Raw genomic sequence first — 12,870 nt, 5'->3', positions numbered from 1 at the left:
TCTATCTCTCTATGATGAGGGAGCATCATAGGCCTGCAGTGCGTGCAGAGAGCTAGATAATAAAGCTCTGAGGAGATATGAAAGGCCGCGTGCAAGAACGTCCCCTAGATTTTTTGGCCATTTTGAAAGTGATCAAAAATAGCTGAATTTTGGCATGTAGGCTTCGTTGTACCTGAGAAACATTGCTCTGAATTTTTTTTGGCTGGGGCGCTCTTCATTCTCGAGAAATAACATATGCAAAAAGCTCAGTTTTCCAAGCGGCATCTTTTGGAGATCTTTTGTTGAACAAAACACAAAAGAAATCTTATTATCTTGTTAAACAGCAAACAGGCAGACTGTTTATAGTGTATTCCACTGAATCTTAGCTGTCTTAAAGTCAAAGGAAAATAGTATATATAGCGGAAATCTGGGAACAGATTGTTTACATCAGTTATTGTGACGTAAACACAACACGTGAATCAATCGAGCAGCAAACGAAATACCATCGAACGAAAAAGAGATGTGCCGCATTAGAGCTCTGTCAACTAATATCTTAAGCATAGTGTTAAAGTACCTTGTGTGCCTGCCTGGTGGTTGAGAGGCATCATAAAGCCTCGATAAACCCATAAGTCATCAGCACGTTTTAAAGAATCAAAATGTGTTCTGAAACTTCGAAGGTAGCTGATATACCGTAATCATGTTATCGGTGTTTGAAGTCAGATCGAGCCAGGCAGCAAAGTCCAAGAGCAGTTCTTGCCCAAGAAAAATACCCTCTCGTGAGTTGTGGCCCATTTGCCAAGCGTTGCTAGTGTCAAAGTTTGGAAAGCGAGAACTGGTTTTTGACTTATAAAATTTGTCTTGTATCGACCGCCATGTTTTCCCGCGCACGAGGTGTAAAGACCTTCCCGGCATGTATTGCGATCACGTTCTGCTCGCGTTTCTCGAACTGGTAACTAGATTGTTTCAGCTTTTTTCATTTAAAGGTAATAATGGCCAACAAGTAGCGATCGATTGTAACATAGATCTGTGATCCAGATTGCGTTGATTTTATTTCATATCGGCATGATTTGTAGTGTTTTGAACTTCTGGGATCAGCGGACATGCAGATGTATGGAGACCCGTACGTTGCGCAGAAGGGTTAATTTGTTAGTCTGTTAGGCGGTGCGTGACATAAAGCTACGATCGCTTTGTCGAAAAATATGTATTTATCTCGTGATTTTAGCCATTTAAGACGTTGCTGTATTTGGAAAAGTGCTTATTTGATGTTTATTTGTTCAGTGCAGATAATCATTGTCCCAGATAACCAAAGTAAGTTCCAGATGTTAACACTATTTTCCGGCCGCCATATTTTACCTATTTAAACCTGAAATCAACATTTTTGAGCTTATGTGTTGTGTGAAATTAACATTTTGCTGTTTCCTAAGTGAAATCAACATCCTTTCCGGCACGTGTTATGTGAAATCAACATTTTTACCTATTTAGACCTGAAATTAACAATTTTTAGCTTATAAGTTGCCTGAAATTAACAGTTTGCTGTTTGCTAAGTGAACTCAACATCCTTGCCGTCACGCGTTAACGAGAAATCAGCATTTTTACCTATTTAGACCTGAAATTAACAATTTTTAGTTTATAAGTTGCGTGAAATTAACATTTTGCTGTTTTCTAAGTGAAATCAACATCCTTGCCGTCACGCGTTAACGTGAAATCAGCATTTTTACCTATTTAGACCTGAAATTAACAATTTTTAGCTTATAAGTTGCATGAAATTAACATTTTGCTGTTTTCTAAGTGAAATCAACATCCTTGCCGTCACACGTTAATGTGAAATCAGCATTTTTACCTATTTAGACCTGAAATCAACATTTTTGAGCTTTTATGTTGCGTAAAATTGACATTTTGCTGGTTTCTAAGTAAAATCAAAGTCCTTGCGGTCGCGGCGGGCCGATCCTTTGTTATAATAAACCGAGGCGAGACTTCGACTTGTAACAAAGGCTTGGCTTGGCTTGGCTATTATAACAAAGGATCGGCTCTGTTTATCATAACAAAGGCCCGGCTTCGTTTATTTGAAGGACTTGGCGGGAAAAGGGCGTCAGGTATTTTAATCAAAGGTGAACTTTGTCGAAAACGCTCCTAATTTCGCATGCAGTTTCGTTCAGGTATGTTAAGCAATGTCCCGTAGTTTTCGCGCTAAAGTTCGCTTCGTTCTCGAGATATTGCATATGCAATAAACCACTCGGTTTTTCCAACCTGTGTGCCTTTTTTGCATACGTTATTTCTTGAGAACGAAAAGCAACCCAGCGAAAAAAACTTCAGAGCAATGTTTCTCAGGTGAAACGAAGCCCACATGCCAAAATTCAGCTAGTTTTAAGCACTTTCAAAAATGGCCGAAAAATCTAGGGGACGTTCTTGCACGCAGCCTTTCAATTGTACTTTGTAATTTTCTGGCAGTCTCTGTACATAAATAATGAATATAATGCTTGGTTTTTTGTTATAGCTGGTTAAGTCATCTGCTGCAAACAAGATTCCTGACTGTATTCAACGCACACCAAAACTTTTATCTGTCCCGTCGGGTGCTAAACCTCTGGCTGTGACTGTTAACTGCAAAGGTACAATTAGTTTACTTTTACATGTAGTAATGATAACTTTGTCTTACTTACCTTTGAATATGTGATTATATTTCACAAACTCCGGTCGAAATATATGAGAATAAATCAGGTATTGTCCGCTTACTTGTGCTTCGATCCACACCTTTAATGCCCCAAGAGGTACCCCCCAAGAAAACTAAACACATGATGTAATCCCATCAAGACCCGGGAGCACTAACCATGTGCTCCCAGGATTCCTAGCAGCTTTTTCTGCCGTGCCTCAATCCTATAGACAGGTAAGTATTTTTCGCTCGTATTTGAGCTTTTATTTCTCCCTTTTTTTGTTGCTCTAGCTTAAAATTTCCTTGCAGGAATCAACCTACAGTGGTTTCCTTCAACTACAGCGTTTTTTGAGGCCAGATATGATGCCTTCACATTGCAAACGTAAATCACGTTCACCTTCCCACCATTCGCATGATCGGGACTTGCTATCTAACTCCCCCAAACATCATCGTTCAAAGGCCAACAACAAGCTGGAGTCCATTCTGAAGTCTTTCGACACCCTTAAAAATGATGTTTCCAACTGTAATAGCTGTTTGGCCCTTTATGAGTCCCACTTAGAACAACAGAAAATGGCTTTCAAACCAGATCATGAGGTCGACTGTGATGCCATTTCCTTGTTGGTTTCTGAAGACCCTGCGTTCAAGTCTGTCAATGGAGATGAGGTTTTTCAGCCATCAGCCGAGGCAGAATTGTTGCCAAATGAGGCTACTACGCCACCAAACACGGCTATTAAGCCACCAAACAAAGCCTTTGAGCCGCCAAACAAGGCTATCAAGCCACCAAATGACACCTCAAGTGCAGGCGATACAAAATGCGGGATCAAATGACAATGCCAACTCCGCATGTTATGACCCCGACACTTCTGTCACATCCTGGAAACCATCCAAGGTGTTTTCTTCATTCTTGGACAAAGACTTCGGAAGGAAACTCAGTTACGGTCAAGTTTTGGATATTTTGGAAACTAGCAGTGTCGTATCTGTCGATGCTTTAGCATTGCCTACACTTTATACCATGATCATCAACCAAATTTCAAACCCTCGAACCAAGAAATATGTACAAGAACATTATAAGGAACTTACCTCCATTCAGCGTTCTTTACTTAATGCCACTGGCCCTCTTTGCTGTCTACATGACGCGCTTGAATCAAAGGAAACTATCTCTAATGAAGATGTTAAGTTAATGTTAGAGCAGGCACTGTGCCTTCTTGGCTCAGCTAACTATCAGTTGTCAGCATTAAGACGAAAGAAGGTTTCAGCAGCCATTAATAAGGCCAAGATTAATTTAGGGGACCTCCCTTTACCTAATGCTAAGAAAATGCTTTTTGGGGATGACTTTTCCTTCCTTGCCTCAAAGCAGGCTGACCTATCCCGTGGCCTCTCTAAAACCCTCTCATCAAATACAGGGCGCCAATTTCCACAGATATCTGGCCCTTCCCAACGTTTTGGATCTAGAACAGCCCCCATACGACACACCTTCCACTCTGCAAAGTATGCCCAAACCTGTGCATAAAACTGCTTTTTTCATCCTCAAAGGACGACCCAACAAGAATCAACCAGCACTTATCCCAGCGGAAGCAAACAACTTCAGACCCAGAAATTCTAAGTATTGTAAAGGGCTTTCAAATAGATTTTCATTCACCCCCAATTCAGTCTTGCCCTCTTGTTACAAGAGCAGGTCCATCAGAAACTCAGTTGATCGATGCAGAAGTCCAGGAACTGTTAAAGAAAGGAGCTATTCAGGAGGTCAGCCCTTCAGACGAAGGCTTCTACAGCTGCCCTTTTGTTGTTCTGAAGTAAAAAGGGACTTACAGACCTGTAATAGATTGAGTTCATTAAACCGATTTGTTCACAACTCTCACTTCCAGATGGAAAACCTTCATTGTTTGAAAACCCTTCTCAGGAGTACATGACAAGTATTGATCTAAAAGTCGCCTATTTTTCTGTTCCCATGCACAAATCCTCTGAAAGGTTTCTCCGTTTCATCTGGGGCAGCAAACACTACACCTTTCAGGGTCTTCCTTTTGGGCTAAGTTCAGCACCCCAAATCTTCACCAAACTTCTGAAACCTGTAGCCGTCTTCTGAGGAAGCAGGGGTACCAAATCATGGTATACTTGGATGACTTCCTTCTCCTTGCCTCTGCCAAGGAGGAAGCTCAACATCTAACTCAAATGACAGTAACTCTATTGCGATCACCAGGCTTCCTCTGGAGTCTTGTTGTCTTGCCATTTGGGAAGCCCCTTTGCATCTTGGGGCTGTTCAAATTCTGCTTATCCAAACCTTGGGAGACCACCAGTTCAATTTCAACTGTCAACTAATACTCAACTCCCAAGCTTGGGCAGAACTAACCTGGTGGATACACAATGTAAACAAGGGCAACGGCAGCCCTGTTTCTCCCCCACCTCCTGATCTAACAATTCTCTCGGATGATTCTATGCTAGGTTAGGGCACAACAGGTCAGGGCAAATCCACCAATGGCAAATAGTCCAGTCAGGAATCAACTCAACACATCAACTTTCTGGAACTGAAAGCAGCATTTCTAGTCCTAAAAACATTCTTCAGGGGCCAGTCTCACAAGGTTGTACTGTTGAAGATGGACAACTCCTCTGCAGTTGCTTAAATAAACAACAGGGGAGGTACCCACTCAGTCCCTGTGATGTCCTTAACTCTGGAGATCTAGACTTGGTGTCTTCACAGAAACATCCTCATTTCTGCACAGCATGTCCCTAGAAAAGAAAATACCATAGCCGACCAAGAGTCTCATACCTTCTTAGATTCCAGCGACTGGCTACTTCACCTAAAGGTAATCACACGGTCCTTCCTTACAAATTGCAACACAGATTTGTTTGCCAGTCGCCTAACAGCTCAACTACCTCAATACATGAGTTGGAGACCAGATCCAGGAGCATTTCATATAGATGCCCTAACTCTACACTGGAATTCTCTGAAGGGTTATGCCTTTCCCCCTTTCAACCTCATTCCAATAGTTCTCAACAAGGTAATTCAGGACAATACAGATCTAGTCCTTGTAGCACCAATATGGCAAGCCCAACCATGGTGGCCAATCCTGTTGAATCTTTTAGTCAGCAACTGACAGTGTCCTACTGCCACACAGTCCACATCTCTTGCAGGACCCCTCTGATCCGAACAGGATACATCTGATGTTCCCACGCCTTCATCTAGCCGTGTGTCACATCTCCAACAATACTACCAGTATAACAGGTTACCAAATTCCTCCTCTCGGCAACTCGGTCCTCCACTCGCAAGGCCTACCAGTCAGCATGGTCCTGCTGGAGTAGCTGGTGTACTGAAGGGAAAATTAATCCTGTTTCAGCCCCACTCCAAAATCCTTGAATTTCTAGCAAAGGCCTTTTCAGATGGTTTGGAGTACTGATCCATAAATGCACTGCACTCAGCTATCTCCTCTACACATTCAAAGATTGACAGCTTCCCTGTAGGTCAACACCCTCATGTCACTAAGCTAATGAAGGGAATACTCAACTCCCACCCTCCGAAACCAAGGTACTCACATACTTGGGATGTCAAGAAGGTGACAGCGCACCTAACTTCCTTAGGAAGCAACAGCTCTCTGTCCCTGAAGCACTTGTCAAGGAAACTTGTTATGCTCTTTGCCTCGGCTTGCTTAGAAAGGGCAGCTTCTCTGGCTAAATTAGATCTTAGATACTGTAAAATCCTCCCAGAGGGAGTTGTTTTCTCCCTTACTTCCCCTAGAAAGCGTGGTAACCCTAGCCATTTAGCTCAGGCCTTCTTCGCTCATTTCCTTCACAACTGGAAACTTTATCCTGTTGAAACTCTCTGTCACTACCTCAAATGGTGTCCAGTTTGCCATACTCTTCTATGCTCCAAACCAGACCCTTTGCTTATCTCTTATATTAAGCCTCACAAACAGGTTTCCTCTGCTACTGTTGGGTGCTGGTTCCGGCTTACCATCAAGGATGCTGGAATCAACATGGAAATATTCAAGGCCCATTCAGTTCATTCAGCTTCAACTACAGCAGCAGCCAATGGAAGTGTTTCTCTGGATGAGATAATGACAATGGCTGATTGGTCATCTCCATCCACCTTCCAGAAGTTATACTATAAGCCAGGGTTCAATTCAAAATACTGCTATGCTGTTCTCAAACAACCTTCCTTCCCCTGTGTGAAAGCTTTCCAATCAGTGATTTAGCTTGTGTACTCATTTATTCAGAACTTTTGTTCCCTGTTATATCTTTGTTACGTGTTTCAGGCATTAAATCTGTGTTTACTTTGCTTATACCTTGATGTCGAAATCTACATAATTTATTCTCATGTATTTCAACCGGAGTTTGTGAAATATAATTGGAATTGTCATGGTCTGTGTCCTAAGGCTGCAAGGTGTAGAAGTTGTTTGCTAGGTTACTACAGAATGTGAGAGGTACATGTAGAACATTTGAAAGCAAGGGAATGAGAGAGGGAGGAATGAGCAGATGAAAGGAGAGAGAGAGAGGAGAAAGGTAAAAATCCCTCCTGCCCTAAAAGGATCTACCAGGGTATATCGCCATTTGCGCATCCTGGAAAGTTTGATTAAAGTCTATACATGTCATTTTGAACCTGGCCAAAATAATTCAAAATGCTGTGACTGAACTCCTTTAAAACCAAAAGAGCAAATGGTCTAGATAGCAGCAGACACATAAAGATTTTAAGGAAAACGGCCAATTTTTTTAGTTTAAAAGACATGTTTCGACAGAACTTCTGTCATCGTCAGTTGAATGAATGATTTCTTATTTAACGGTTCTTTCTATGACCAAATTGACGGTGTGGCCATGGGGTCTCCCCTTGCTCCCGTATTAGCCAATCTTTTTATGGGGCATCATGAAAAACTGTGGTTGGAAAATTTTCAATGCTCTAAAATTTTATTTTATCGTAGGTATGTTGACAACACTTTTTTGTTTATTTCACTCGGAACACGATGCTGTTATATTTTTTGACTACATTAACTCTAGGCACCCCAACATAAGGTTTACTATGGAAAAAGAACTTAATCACAAATTACCCTTTCTAGATGTTCTTATTGATAATAGTGACACTAATTCCTTCCTAACTAGGGTTTACCGTAAGAAAACCTTTAATGGGTTATTAACTAATTATTTTAGCTTCACCTCTTACTCATACAAAGTAGGTCTCATTAGGACAGGGCCTACAAGATCAACAACACTTGGTTGGGGTCACACGAGGATATAACCAAGCGTACTGAAATTCTCAAAAAGAACCTTTTCCCTGCCCATTAAATTGAAAAAGTGGTTAACTATTACATCATTGGGACCCATAGCAATCATTGTCCCCGGGGCTACCCCCTTACCACCTTGCCCACGTTTTACTTTAAGCTGCCGTACATAGGCCATTTTTCTGTCATCACTCAGAAGAAGATTCGACACTTAATCAAGCGCTATTGTAATGATTTAGACATCAAATTAGTGTTTTCTTCCTTTAAGATAGGTAACCTTTTTGGTGTGAAAGACCCTATCCCCGGTGGGCTTTGTTCATGTGCGGGCTGTAATGCCTGTTATGTCGGCAAAACCTCCCGACATTTTTCCACACGCGTACGTGAGCACTTAGCCATTGATAGGGCCTCTCACATCTTCAAACATCTTCAGAATTCTGAACGTTGTCGCTCATTGTGTTCAATAGACTGCTTTCATATTTTAGATCACGCCACTACCAGCTTTCAACTCAAGATAAAGGAGGCTATCCATATTCAAAAAGAACTACCTTGCCTCAATCAGCAATTACACCGTGTAAATCTAAAATTATCCTTTTAATTTACACCTTTTCTCGTTCTGTTGTTACTATTTGTCTTAATTAGCATTTTTGCTTACTTATTATTCAACTTGCTTTGTAATCATTCATTCAACTGAAGATGACAGAAGTTCTGTCGAAACATGTCTTTTAAACTTAAAAAATTGGTCGTTTTCCTTAAAATCCAAAAGAGCAAATGCATTAGTGGTTGCTAGATTGCCAGTGCACTTGTGTCTCTTGATGGGCAATAGAATTTGAGTTGCACCTAGGAGCTCCTGACCAGTAGTATAAATAAGCCACAAGAAAAAGTGTATTTTGTACTAGTTGCAGTAAATATGTGGCAATCTGTCTTTAATTTAATACTTCTGGTAGCATACATGTGTACTAGTGTCAATGATTATTGTTTACCAACCTACAGGTGTATTGTTTTTATCTGCAGGAGTTCATGTGATGCTGAAGACTCCATCTGGTGTTCGTTATGCTCTTTATACCTTGGCATCTTCCAAACCCGAACCTGGTGGAACTATGCCAAAAGACTGTGCAACTTTCCTTAGTCAGCCTGGGTCCAGTGATATTCAGTTATACCCAACAGGAGATGTAAGAAATAAATCTCAATGCTATCATCTACTTTGTGATCTCTGTTTATTATTGACAGAGATCATGGTTAGATGGTTATTTTTATTGGCAACCCACATCTTTTGTTGACTTGACCTTGTGTTCTTGACAAATAATGTAATACAAACACTCCAGGCAAACAGCAAGTTTGGGAGAATTTTAAGTCAGATTGTTTATCCCAGTTACAGGGTACAGGAATTTATTGAGGTTATAAGGTTTTATTATTCCTAGATTTTATTTTGTTTTTTACAGCTTAGTTATTTTATTAGTTATTTTATTTTACTCATGTTTTAAAATCATTGTAAAGCACTATTGGATACCAATAAGCGCTATACATGTATAAATAAAGCATTATTATTATTATTAGTATATACCACAGAAGTTAAGAGCACTTTTCGCACACGCTGATTGGCTAGCTTGGAAGTGATTAGCCAAGCACTATTCACCTCTGAGCAGCCAAAGAAAAACAAAATGGCTTCCGTTTCAAATGAAGTTAGTATTAAACAAAATAAAGTTACTCTTTGGTCCGCTAGTTATTCAGCTTGTGTGGTATATACTAAAACAATTATTCACCTCAGTGTCGGTGAAAGTGGTGGATATTTACCTCCAGTTCGGTGAATAATTGTTAATAATAATAATAATAATAATAATTATTATTATTATTATTATTATTAACTAAGTGTATTTACACGATCATCTTTTTAAGTACTCTCAAATTCTCTAAAACTATTTTGAGGTTTTGCATGTGCTAGTGACTAGCTGGTGTAATTTGTTTACAAATAAATTCAACGAAGTGAATTGAAGTGGATCATCAGATATAAAATGACCTCTAGACTAATCAGAGTGCACATTAAATGTATTATAATCAAAATCTTTGCACTTATTTTTTTTTCTGGTACCGTTTCTTTTCAGGATTCTTTAATTATAATGACAGACACCAATGGAGCACTTTTTCCTCTGTCAAAGAACTTTCTTGGTACTGTTAAAGATCCTGCCTGGACGGTAAACAATCTGTGTGTTGTCCAGTTGTATCCTAGATAATAGAAAAATGCTGCTGATGTTTCTGTCAATACATGTGAAAGCAAGGAGTGGAAGTTTTGAAGAACAGCAACGTAGAAATGTAACGAGAACACAAGTGCCAAGTTCGCTGACAGGTGTTTTTAGTTCTGTCAAAATTTTAAGAGTGTTTCTTTTATTCTTGTACATGTTGCTTAATAGACACATGGGAAAATGTGCCAATATCTCTTTTAGAAAATACTGTAAAAATGAAGAAGTGGAAAATCTCATGTTTGTATGGACTGTAAAATTATTTGCCTTTGTTTCCATGATCAAATTGCCAGCATCTGGGGCTAACCAGTCCTCTGTTAAGACACGTGTCACACACAAGATTAAAGAGCATGGGCTGCAGTGTTTCTTCAGGTTATTGCATGCAAGGTTAGCTACTGTCTTGTCTTGTTACAGCAGCTACATGTATGTGATGTTCTCTTTATCTTTATTGTCTCTGTTAGGATCTTCCCCCTTTACAAAGCCTTGGAGTGGGTGTCACATCTCTGAAACCAGGAACGGAATGTAAAGCCAGGGCTCTTGTTGTACTAGCAGTACAGGTATGTCATATGTGGCATGTTTAGTGGATGTGATATTCAGTGTTCAGTGTTCTTTGCTTGGATGTGACTTGTGTGTGAAGTTTGGGGGCCCAGTGTTTGTGGATTGTACTTAGGATGAAGAGTTTGTTGTTGGCTGTAGTCACTATGTTGACACATTACTCCTGTTGTAATTACCTTCACTCTCGTTGAGACTCATTACTCTCACAGTATCGCTCTCAAACTAACAGTATGCACGAGATGCAGTACCCACCAAACTACATAGGGAGGGCAACCATACAAAAATGCTTTAATGGTGTTACCTGTGACAGACGTGACGAATGATACTCTTCTCACTTGTTACAGTGAATGTGAAACTAAGAGTTAGGGCCAACCTGTATCTAAGTTAATGGAAGGAAATGGTTGTGAAGCCCAGCAATGGTCTTTGTTGTATGTTTATGATGACTTGGCTTTTTTTGACTTTGCCCAAAACACAAGGTGTGAGGAACTAACCAATGGAAACATTTTCAATTGGTCATGTAATTTGTGCATGGTGTCTGAGCACGAAACAAAAGATAGTCCATGGCTGGGGACCTCGCATGATCATAAAAATGTTGATACTTTTGTTTTGTCCATTGAAGTGTGTTGGGCTTTATAACCATTCCCCTCTATTAAGTACATGTATGCCTGCACATAAAAAAAGTTGCCTAAGATGAAAAAACAAAAACAAAAACAGAACTGAACAGTGCCCCATTTTAGTCGTTTGACAAATTGCTCCAGCAACATTTTTTGAGAACATCCATAACTTAACTTAAATGAGTCCTTATTGACAGCCTGACCTTTCCTGCCAACTAGCACTCAACCTTGAAAACCCACATTAGAGTTAACTTTACTACTACTTAATGGCAGGTAGTGGTGCATCAATAAAAAAATATATATATAAAAAAAAACTATTCTGTTATGTAGACCCAACAGTTGATGTGTCATGTTCTCAAGTGTGACTATGAAGCTATTAAGCAATTTCTTGATTCCATGGAATTAGATCCTGGTAAGTAAAAGATGTTGTTATAAATAGAATTTAGCTAAAGTATGTAGCTAGTCTGTAGTTAACAGCAAAGAGCAAGTGCACAGTGTAATTATCCTTTAAACTGACATATCTCTTGGCGAATTTGTTGTATTCAGTTCACTATGATATGTTCTTTATAGCTTGAGGTATTAGGGTAGGGTCTTTAATTAAGTGGCTGTGTTTATTTGTCAACAACATTTCTGTAGCCAGTTAATTGACTTCATGGACTGCACTGAATTCCTATTTCCATGGGTGCCGATCACACCTCTGCAGCCGAAGAAAATTTCAATTTCTCTTAAGAGTCTTCTGGGGCCGATGAAATCTCTGTAGTGGAAGAGAATTCGAATTTGTCTTGCGGGTCTTCTGCCTTTTTACCTCCAATGCATGGCTTTAAATTAGCCTCCTTAAATATTGCAAGCTTGCCGAAACACATTGACGAGCTGAGAGTTTTGCTCTCCGATAACCTTCTGGATATATTATCTATTAATGATTCTGTTAGCAATGACGAGTTTTACATTTCCAGTTATGATATCATTCGCCACCATCATGAACATTACGGTAGATTTGGTGGGAGAGTTTGCATCTATGTTCGATCTAATATAAATTTCTCTTTGCGCCCTGATCCAAGTGATATACACCTCGAAAACATATGCATCGAGATTCATAAACCTCGATCTAAACCCTTTCTTATTGCTACCTGGTATAGGCCTCCTAATTCATCAACTGAGATATTTTCTCATTTTGAATCCTTTGTTGGCAAGCTTGATGCAGAGAACGTTGAATTTTATTTAATGGGTGACTTTAACTGTAATTTGGCTTCTTCGCAGCCTGATATCAACACAGTGTTGTTAACCAATATTGTTGATATCTATAATCTTCACCAACTAATAGATAGTCCAACTTGCATTACTAACACATCTTCTACTCAGATTGACATTATTTTTAAAAATTGTCAGAATAATATTGTTTCTGCTGGTGTGTCCCATGTAAGCCTAAGTGACCATAGTCTCGTCTATGCAGTCTGTAAGATCTCCATCAATTCATCTGAAGACCATTCTACATTAACTTATAGGAAATTCAGCAATTTCGACTCTGCCAGCTTTCGCTATGATATTTCAACACAAGATTGGGACAGGGTAAACAGTTATGATGACCCAAACGTTATGTGGGAAATTTGGAATTTTTTCAATGCCTTGATAGGCGTGCC

General features: G+C 39.8%; 2 protein-coding genes across 2 annotated transcripts in view; both read left to right on the top strand.

The window, feature by feature from the left end:
- Window positions 1-3,638: 3,638 nt before the first annotated feature.
- The window catches only part of LOC149105457 (E3 ubiquitin-protein ligase UBR5-like), a 32,783-nt gene continuing 23,551 nt past the window's right edge, over window positions 3,639-12,870 (top strand). Inside the window, exons 1-7 of the mRNA XM_089272357.1 lie at window positions 3,639-3,875; window positions 4,160-4,419; window positions 4,824-5,065; window positions 8,842-8,999; window positions 9,930-10,019; window positions 10,526-10,621; window positions 11,594-11,645. Of these exons, the coding sequence (XP_089128483.1) occupies window positions 3,639-3,875; window positions 4,160-4,419; window positions 4,824-5,065; window positions 8,842-8,999; window positions 9,930-10,019; window positions 10,526-10,621; window positions 11,594-11,645 (1,135 nt within the window). The remainder of the gene's footprint in view (window positions 3,876-4,159; window positions 4,420-4,823; window positions 5,066-8,841; window positions 9,000-9,929; window positions 10,020-10,525; window positions 10,622-11,593; window positions 11,646-12,870) is intronic.
- LOC149105458 (uncharacterized) overlaps window positions 12,044-12,870 on the top strand; it is an 876-nt gene continuing 49 nt past the window's right edge. The window contains exon 1 of the mRNA XM_089271382.1: window positions 12,044-12,870. This exon is cut by the window's right edge and continues 49 nt beyond it. Within this exon, the coding sequence (XP_089127508.1) occupies window positions 12,044-12,870 (827 nt within the window).

The sequence above is a fragment of the Orbicella faveolata genome, unplaced genomic scaffold, assembly GCF_042242905.1.
Source record: "Orbicella faveolata isolate gen_17 unplaced genomic scaffold, um_ofav_v1 contig_34, whole genome shotgun sequence".
Lineage (NCBI taxonomy): Eukaryota > Metazoa > Cnidaria > Anthozoa > Scleractinia > Merulinidae > Orbicella > Orbicella faveolata.
This window is presented reverse-complemented; position numbering and strand designations above follow the sequence as displayed.